At 44.9% G+C, this 10,149-nt stretch overlaps 1 protein-coding gene across 1 annotated transcript; it reads left to right on the forward strand.

Annotated features, from left to right (window-relative positions):
• Positions 1-477: 477 nt before the first annotated feature.
• Positions 478-10,149, forward strand: LOC129099476 (protein SOGA1-like). The gene is given in 11 exon segments (XM_054608730.1): positions 478-1,095; positions 2,017-2,241; positions 3,527-3,685; positions 5,631-5,702; positions 5,829-7,004; positions 7,105-7,224; positions 8,116-8,144; positions 8,234-8,463; positions 8,466-8,860; positions 8,863-9,426; positions 9,791-10,149. Coding segments are annotated over 11 exon segments (3,744 nt in total). The 3' UTR covers positions 9,947-10,149.

The raw sequence follows: 10,149 nt of genomic DNA on the forward strand, positions 1-10,149 counted from the left end.
GCAAACTGTGGGCAGCAACATCAACTTAACGGTGTCAAGTCAAAAAGAGTCAGGGTGAGACCGGATACTGTGATTTTCAAAGTAAAGATTTAAATGATAATTTCCCCTCGATTAGCGATAGATAGTCATTGTCAATTGATTTTTATTTACAGGATTTATTTTTAATGGATGTGTTTCACAATAATTTGAGACAAGTGTTTGGAAACATTTTCATCAAGGGTCAATGTATGAGTTTTATTTTGGAATTGCTGTCTGGAAGTCATTAACACGCTGCGTTAGTCAGACATTAGTCACTTTCTGCCTCTTTTTTACGCTCATTTTGGCAAAGTTTTAGTCTTCAGCATGGAGAGCAACCAGACGGGTGTCTTCAGTAAATTTTGAGCTGTGGACTTTAAGACTCTTTAACATATTTGTGGAAACATCATTATCATCTTGAACTAAACAAATAAACTGGAAAAAGAAGAATAAGAGAAAGAGATGAACAGAGACGGGGACAAGAGCGCAAAGACTGCGCTCCGGAGCCAGAAACAACCCAAGGCGCAGCAGCATGTTTCTGTCCAGAAAAAGAAGAAAGATCCGACTTCAAAAGATGCCAAAAGTGTCTCTCAGTCATGTCAAGGTGACTCTGACAGGGAGGTGAAATCTACGGGACTGCAGGGAAAACGAGCGGTGAAAGTGTCCCCGGGAGCCGCAGTGGAGGGTCAGAGGAAGCTGTCGGATGCCAGCAACGCGTCCGAGGACCTGAGCAAAGACTCCGGCTGCCCGTCCGGGAAGCTCTCCACCTCAGACAGCAGCTCAGAGATATCCGACTGCCCCTCGGAGGGCAACAATAAGCACGACTCTCCGAGCAGCGACAATGATTTAAGCTGGATAGACGGTGGAGCTCATTTGATCCCGGAGAGCGAGGGGAGAGCCGACGGGAGACGGTGCGTAAAGGTGCCGAGGGACAGCTGCTCCCTCCAGCCTGATGCTGCCGGAGCCGGTCTTAGTTTGTTCAACTCTACTGGGTCGTTTATGGATCTCATGATGGGGGAGACAACCGAAGATCTTGTCCGGGAAGTGGAAGATTTGAGGTCAGAGAACGAGTATTTGAAAGTAAGTATTTAGTTTTAATCCAATTTGTTTTATTTATTTACATTTTTTTGATTATATTTGCATTATATATAAATGTCCTACTATGTGTATGTTTGTTTGTGTGTCGCTTCTTTGTGAGATCTATAAGAGGGCCTCAGACTCTTAACACCAGAGCCGATTTTCTGTAAATGCTCTTGTCAGTCCTCATTAGAGAGTGTAGGACAAGTGAGGGGAAGGTCTCATGCGAGAAAGCCACAGGGGCATAAATAATAAATAAATAATCTGTGGCACCATCAGTAGCCTTTCCATATTATTTTGAGATAAAGCTGCTAAATGGAAGACAAATAACAGACATTCAAACACAAACATACCTTTTTTTATTGGTATAGTTCAATGCAGGGACTAACATATGTTTGTTTCCATTTATTTAGATATTTCAGTGTATGTATGAGTTGTGTAGAGCGCTGATTTATTGTGTAAGACTTTGTGGTAGTCACTACACTTGATCATGATGATATATTTGTAGTAAGAGAATAGAATAAGGCTGGAAAATAAACCAATTTGAAGGTTTGGTTTACTTATTTGGTATTAAAAGGTTTACTCAAGTAATGAAAATGTTCAAAACGCAAAAGCGACAGAGATCTTTTCACCATTACAGTATGAACTAACACAACATATAAATCAATAAGGAAATACAAAGAGACACAGACAACAATAAAATAGTATACAAAGAAAATGTAGTCTTTAAAGTCTGGAGCTTTTGCTGTCTTCCAGTTTCTTAAAATAATTGGAAACTGTAATCGTAATTGACATTTATCCCCTATGAGTAAAAGGGATTACTGAACCAGGACCAGAAATCTGACCCAGAATGATTGTAACTTTAACATTTCTATAATATGTGGGGGGAAAGATATAAAAGTTTTTCTGTGTCGTTTGTCACAGGATGAGGTGGAGGAGCTTCGCTGTGAGATGCTGGAAATGCGCGACATGTTCCAGGAAGAGGAGGTGTACCAGCTGCAGGAGCTGCGTCTGCAGCTGGAGCAAGCCAACAAGAGCTGCCGCATCCTGCAGTACCGCCTCCGCAAGGCCGAGCGCCGCAGCATCCGAGTGGCTCAGACTGGGCAGGTAGACGGGGAGCTGGTGCTGAGCTTGGAGCACGATATCAAGGTCAGAGGTCATTACGGTTACTCCTCATCCTTCATCATCATGCGGCCTTGTTAAACCTCGCACTGCCATAAAACAGTACATTCCTGCAAAATTGGCTTTTGACTGAATCACTGCTTTTACAGTCAGAAACATCAATCTGTTATTCCCACAAAGCTATTTCTCATTTCAGTGAATGTTTTGCTCAAACGCACTGAAAGGCTGTAATGATTTGACAGCAGCCTGACTCACGGCTTTTCGCTGTGCAGTAAAACGCTTCCTGCTGTTCGTCAGCGCCAAAGAAATTTCATTAGTTGGAAATGTCTTCATCATGCATCCTGTTGATATTTTCGTCGTACCATGCTGTAATTACGTGGTGAGTTGTTCTCCATCGGTAGGAAACATAAAAGCGCAGTAATCTTAGGAAGAATCAAGGCAGGTCAATCGCTCTGTTGACTTTGTGGTGGCAGCCAGACTTTGTTTCTTTGAGCCGGGCTGAGCGTGATGGTGTAGGATTCCCAACAGCCTCACCCTCTCACCCCCTCATACACTCATATGGTGAGTTCCTGTCACAAGCATTTCCTTGTAAAGTCTCTTTTACAACTATGGGAAGGAGGTGAAATCTGGGCCAAGAGATTTTCTTTACAGCAGTTTTGCACGATTGAAGCCAGAGCTCCAGAGCCTCTTTTTGAAGTGACATTTCTTGTTGTAAAGTTGATCAAACGACTAAAGCAGGATGTAGAATGAGATGCAAAAGGAGACATACATTTACCACAAAGATGCAAAATGAGACAGAATACCACCACAAATAGATGAACAACGACCACCAAGAGATGAAAGATGACCACTGAGGGAAGCAAAATGACTACAAAGAGACATAAAATGAGACGCAAAAGACCAACAAGGGATTTGAAACTACCAGAAAGAAACACAGAAAGAAGAAACTCAAAATGACTACCAAGAAAATCAAAACAACCACAAAGAGACAGAAGACAATAACTAAGACAAGCAAAATGGCAACAAACAGATGCAAGACAAACACAAAGATCAGCAAAACCACTATACAAAGATGTAAACGACCACTATATCTCATTAGCGGTTGCCACAGCGGGTCATCTACTTCCAACTGGTTTTTCTGAAAAACCTTTTAGAAAAACAACCACGTTATTCGTCTCTTTCAATCTTTAGTGTGTCAACTCTTGTGTTGGAGGGGTGGGGCCCTTTTGCATGTCTGTTCCCAAAGGGCCCATTTTCTCATAACCTGCCCATGATTGGAGTTACACTAACCTGCTGTTTGCTTTGTTTACAGGTTGCAAAGAGCGTGTCCCTCCGGCTGTACAACGAGCTGGAGGCGATGCGAAAGAAGGATTCCCGGTTGGAGTGGGAAAATGAGGCGCTGCGTGAGAAGACTCAGGAACTGGAGGTGGCCAAGCAGGTGTTACAGGCTGAAGTGGAGAAAACCAGAGAGGTGCGACGTTTAAGCACAACATTTTACATTTAACCCCCCTCTCCCTCCAGTCCAAAAAATAGTTTTGCTTATTGCTACTTCACTTGGATGTTTGAGAATGAGGAAGGGGAGTATTTTTATATAACTTAAATCAGGTCTCGAGGGAATCTTAAATAAATCTGTTTATTGGGGTTAAAAAGTTCAGCCTAAATCTTGACAGAAACATTAGCTGCTGCCACCGACACCCTTCACCAGCCTCCATCACTCTGGTCAGGAGTCCTCCACAGCATTTCTGCGGCTGCACAGCTGCACCCAACCCGGCCAGTTGTCACCCTCATCCCCCGGTCACCCTGATGTCAGGTGACACATGACCCGGGTGCAGATCAATGATATGAGAGGAGGGCACGGCCAGCAGCTGCCCGGTGCCTCTGCAGGGCGAAGCAGCCTGGTATGCTGGAGTCTGAACTTCAGGCACAGCTGACGTCCTCACAGAGAAAAAAGGGAGAGAGAGATTATAAAAATAGACTCGCATTCTCCCTTTCTGCTCCTATTAAGATAAGGCTAAATCGGGATCAGCGTGTATATTGGCATTCAAATCGGTGTTTGTGTGGCAACATACTGACCTGCAACCGCACGTGATTTTATCATACAGTGGCTACCACACCCTGACAGTGACTGAATTTCTGGCCACGATGGCTACAGTGATAACGGCCGTACACTTCAGTGACACGTGTTTGGTTTAATCCAGGATTCGGTGCTTTTGCTTGAGCTCAGTCTGGCCCGCTCTTCAGAGGCAGCTGCTAGTCCCTTTGATCCCAGCAGGGAAATCCACTTAGATTACCTAATCTAGAGGCACAAAACACAGTCTAGATGGATGTGAAGGAGGATGAACATTTCAGAGACTCACATTGCAACTGGACTGTCTGTGACCTAGTTTGTGGGACTTGAATGGTAATTTAATACAGACAGGTCACAACATAGCTGCAGATTCTTGAACAATCACAAAACCATCAATGACTAAAACTGCGCTTGTATTTTAAAATGCAACACGGATTACAACAATTCCAGTTCCAAACCATATTTTCATGATGCATATTTCTTACTTTTATCACATTTTAGGTCACCGCTTACAAGGACACTGACCTTGAATTGAAAACACAGTGGCCCCCTACTTATTTTAGTCAGCCACTTCTAGCCTGTAGAAGATGACTATAATTAAAACCCTGACATCCTGACTGGCGTCTAAAAGCCAGACAATGCTGCCAGAAAGAAGTTTACATTCCTCTCATGCTCAGGCTTACAATAAATCCACACATGTAGAGAAGGGAACGACTTGAATGTGAGAAAAAGTTTGGATGAAATCCCACTGTGGACTGTAATTTCATTTTAGGTATCTCCTAAGGTAGCCCAAGATCTTAAAGCACAGTTTAAATTGTATTTTCTTCAAATGAATAGTTTGAGATTTTGGGAAATACTAATTCCCTTAGTTAGGGGAGAAGATGGATACCACTCTCTTGTCTGAAAGTGGTATCAGTCTTCTCCTTAAACTCTCTGCATGAAATGAAGAACTCTTCCTTCATCTGTATTTGTATATTGAAGTATTCCGCTGAGCTTTCTATAGAGTCTCACAATTTTGGAAGGCAAAAGTGATGCTTGGATTGCAGTTATAGCCCCAGCAGCGGCTAGGAGACACTGTGCACATTTTACACACTAGGAACAGCAGCGTGACTTCATTAAATTATTTCAGAAGCTAAAAGTTTTGTTCTGTTTTCTCTCTTAAATTCATACTTAGTCTACAGTTTTAAGTTTTGATAGTTAAATGTACCACAATATTGGCTGCAGTGAACATTACACGGCGCATGGAAACATTTACAATTATTGAAAGCAGCTTCTCTAATCGTTAAAGTAAATTCTTAAAATATATTGCAGCCTTCATAAACCGCTTTGCCATGTTTGTATCCCTCAGAGCACTCTGAAGAAGAAGAGCATGCGATCATCAGCCAGTAGAGCTGAGAAGAGGCTCTCTCAGCAGATTGAGGTTTGATATGTTTGATAATCACATCTGATTTAAAATGTGGCTGCACCAATGAAACATTTGCACGTTGCAAACTATATGAACTTATCATCCCCAGAATGATACATACTGTTGTTTGTTTTTCCAAAGGATGACAGTGCAGACCTCAGGTGCCAACTCCACTTTGCCAAAGAGGAATTAGCTCTAATGTGCAAGAAGCTCACCAAGTTGGTGTCAGAGAGCGAGGGCATGCGTGAGGAGCTGGCCAAATACCACTCAGCCTACGGCGACATAGACACCACCCATTCCCCAGAGGGAAAACAAAACTCTGCCCACGCCAGGGAGGCAGGGGTCAGAGTTCATCTCAAACTGGTGGAAGAGGAGGCCACGCTCCTGAGCCGGCGAATCGTCGAACTGGAGGTGGAGAACCGTGGACTGCGAGCAGAAATGAGCGACCTGAGAGAGAAAATGGGAAGAGGAGGAGGTGAAGAGGAAGAAGAAGAGAATCGGGATGTGTTGGAGGAAAATCTGTCAGTTTCCACAGGGGTGATGGACAGAAAGAGAAATATTAATAAAGGATGCACATCGTTTGAACAGGGTCAGGACAAGGAAGCAGAGAAAGGTAGAAGTGATGCTGAGACTTCCTCACAGACTGATGGGATGTCTGCTTGTCATATTACTCGAGAGGGTCCTGTGGGTGGTGAGTGGGACCCTTCAGACAGTCATGAGAGTGGTAACAACAAAAAAACTGACAGAGGTCTCAAAGGCATGACGGTGAAAGACTATGAAACTCTTCTATCTCTAAGAGATCATTCCAGCATTTTGAGTTCAGCAATCCAGCTCCTGACGACGCAGCCAAAAAATGGCCAAAGCGTATCTACCTCATGTGCTTTTACCTCGCCGACAGAGGTGGACTTGAATGACAAGGCACATAAGATATACCCACCTTCAAATGAGGCTTTGGAGCTTCTACAGGCCATGTTGTTGGCTTTCATTGGGAGAGTGGAGACGCTCCTAACAGGAGAAGATTTTGGCAAACTCTCCGTTCACAGGGACGGACATGTTTGGGATTCCTGCGCTTTCTCCTTTCTCTCTGGAGACTGTACAGATCGTGACCTCAGAGAGTCACCAAGTACGCAGGAGAGCGTAGAGGACCTACGCACCTCCGAGGTTAAGGAGAGAGAAAAACAAAAGAGACAATCAACTTCCTTTCAATCGGACCTCATTCACAGCTGCAGGGACCCAAAAATGCAACTGTGCTTGCAGGTTCTTTGGATCCTCCATCAGTGGTGCCAAGTTAAAGGACCTGGGCTGGAGGGAAAAGAGGTAGAAATTAAAGTTGTTGATACTTAAATCAGAAAATTGTGTCTGTTTCTTTTTCAAATATATAAATATGATTGAATATATCTTGATTTTTTTGATTCAGGGTAAAGACAAAACCATGTCTGTGCTGCGGGGCTTGTTGCAAGACCTTGGTTCAGAGCTTCAGGAGGAGTGGATTGAATTCAACAGTGAAGCCAAGGGCACGCAGGGCAAGGCAGCTGAGGTAAGGACGGTGTTAAACCTTCAGGCATTTGTCTCTCCTGCTGTGTGCGAGGCTCGGTGTGAGGCTGTGTGATACAGCGGGAAGTCCTGCTGATGATCTGGCTCCCTGGCCACACATCCTCCATACACTCAGTTCAGCAGGCATCATGAAAATACTCATGCCAGCGTATCTAGGCTAATCTCTTGAAGGGGCTTCAGCCAAACAGGACATGTTCAAATCTGCTGCATGAAAACACAAAACTGATTCAAAACCTGATGCATAATTCTTCAAAACGTAACAGCTTCTTATTTGTTGTTTCCAGCTGCTTGGTCGAATGCAAAAAGAAAGCTTTAATGCTCAAAAGAAATAACCTCTAAACTGTTTGTTGCACAGCATGACTCAAGATCTGCTTTGAAGGGTCGGATTTATTTCTTCAATGTTTTTTTCCCTCCTTATTCCACTAGCTAGACTGTAATCCCTCCTGTCCTCTGGGGCACATTTAATTTGCATAAGTGCCAAATAGGGGCTGTCGCTCAATGTAACCCTAACTTAATGGTTATGGTGTTATAATGTCAATACACAATATTCTAATCCTCACAATACAAACGTATATGTCTTGATGGTGTGAACGCTTGCAAGTCGTAAATGGGAATGTTTCCAATTTCTACCATCAGTCTAATATGACTTGAACACTGCATATTGTTTAGTCACACCATGTTAGTTTAGCATGTTAGCATGCTAAAGTTTGCCAATTATCATTAAACACAAATTACAGGAGAGGCTGACAGGAAAGGCATTAACAGGTATTCCATGTCAATCCATCCAATAGCTGTTGAGATATCTGAGTCTGGACTTATTTACAAGTTCAGTAACCATTATTTGGCTGATATGTATTTTTCTCCCTTTGCTCAGTGTGGCGCCTTTCATGATGGAGCTGACAGGTGAGTGTTTTTAAAGCGTTCACATCTTAACCATTTTGTTCTTGAGGTCACTGGGGTTACAATTCATATATCACCGGCTGTTTTCACAGAATGAGCAGCTCCAAATTGAAAAGTCTTAGGCGACAGTTTTCTCCACACGGCTGTAAGAGGAAGAACTGGTGCTATCTGAGCCAGGAGGCTGCCCAGCTGGACCGAGAGGACCCTGTTAAGACGTGGGACCATCTAATCATGCCGCTTAGCTTCCCTGATCTCGACTTTGAGCGGATGTCCATGGAGAGGAGCCACACTGCCCCGGAGAAATCCGCCGTCCGCATCTACTACAGCCCCCGTCAGCTCGCAGAGTCCAGCTGGCTCAGCTGAAGCAAAGCCCAGCCGCAGACAGACAGTCTGTCAACTCTGGCTCTCCGTGGTGCACGCCGGCGACCTCCTTCTCTCCGCTCTGTCTGGGCTCAGCTGCCAACCTCAGCGACGACATGAAGGAAATGACGGCCAGCTGGAGGCAGACGGTTCAGGGCGGTTCACAGGAGAAGAGAAGGAGATCACAGCAGCGGTGGGTGGACGTGGCCTGTTCAGGGACTCAGACCCACGTGAAGCCACAGATGGTGAGTGTTGGTCTGCAGACAGACGGGTCAGTCAATGTCAGAAGCAGTCCATCCCGGGTCCTGAGCACCTCCCTGGTTACCGCCCGCCTACACCACATCTCAACCTCCCTAGACGGGGAACAAGCCGAGCCGAGAGGTCCAGAGCCTCCACCTCCTCCCCTAAATGCTACCGGAGACACTCTGCATCCGGTACATACTCTCCCACCTCATCCACCAATTTGAGCTCCTGCTCCTCATCTTCATCCACCTCTAGAGATCGAGCACTGTGGAGCCAGAACCACCATAGCCACCCCAACCTCACATGGACTCGACAAACCACTAACAGATCCTGTGCAGGACTTAACCACAGCTCTCTGAATAGCCTCAAGACTCCCAGCAAACCTGCAGGCGGCAACCGCTACGGCATGGTCACAGAGTTCCTGCGCAGGGTGAGCGGCCGGGCAGAGAAACCGGTACCGGTACCGGGGTCAGGGCAGAAGACAAAGAACGGTCTGAAGAACCTGGAACGCGTTCCAACTAGGCCCCCTGCCGCACCGCTGCACAGAACCGACAGTGTGACAAGGATCGTAAACCAGAGGTTCATGAAGCAGCGAGAGGAGGCCGGACGGGCCCAGAAAGAGGAGAAGGGGAGCAGTCAGAGCCTCGGTGTCCGACGCAGCCCGAGTACCGTCACAATAGAGGTGAGTGTAACAAACAATACGTCTGTCCTATATCTGAAAAAAACAAAACACACCTGCTGCTGATTTACCATGGATTTACACACAGAGGCGAGAATTAATCGATTTATCAATCAATAGAGAATTAAAAATAAAAATTTTGACTTATTTATTTGGCATAAATATTACAAATCTGACAAAAGAGCACCTGTCGGGTTCCACGAAGCCTTTCAGCGTTTCCTTCTTCCATTGTAAACTAATTAAAACATATTTTTTGGTAATTAAATGAACTGATAGTAGCAGACCTAATGAGCTCCAACAAACGGGTATTGTTCAGTAAAGCTTTTTTGACTCTTGGTCTTCGTCTCTCTTCTCTTTCTCTGACCAGGATGGAAACTACGACCACAGCTCCAGCAGCACCCTGACCTTCTGCTTTGCTCGCCCATCTCGCTCCACCCAGAAACAAACGTCAAACCAGAACAAACTCCTCCGACACAGATACTCGCCTCCCTCGAGTACGGCTGCACACTCCGACTGTGAGTGACGGGCAGAGAAACAGCAGCTTTTATTGATACTTCTGGACAGCTGACAGCGGTCAGAGCCACAGGGAAGGGAATTTAAAATGTAATCTTCAAATGTAATTCCTGCTTTACTGAAGGAGGATTGAACTGAGAGAACTGGTGGCTGTATGTAGGAAGTTTAGGTTTTTTAGCTCAGTCCTTGTGTTTTTTTTTGGTGCAATTTATA

Source organism: Anoplopoma fimbria, chromosome 12, assembly GCF_027596085.1.
Source record: "Anoplopoma fimbria isolate UVic2021 breed Golden Eagle Sablefish chromosome 12, Afim_UVic_2022, whole genome shotgun sequence".
Classification (NCBI taxonomy): Eukaryota; Metazoa; Chordata; class Actinopteri; order Perciformes; family Anoplopomatidae; genus Anoplopoma; species Anoplopoma fimbria.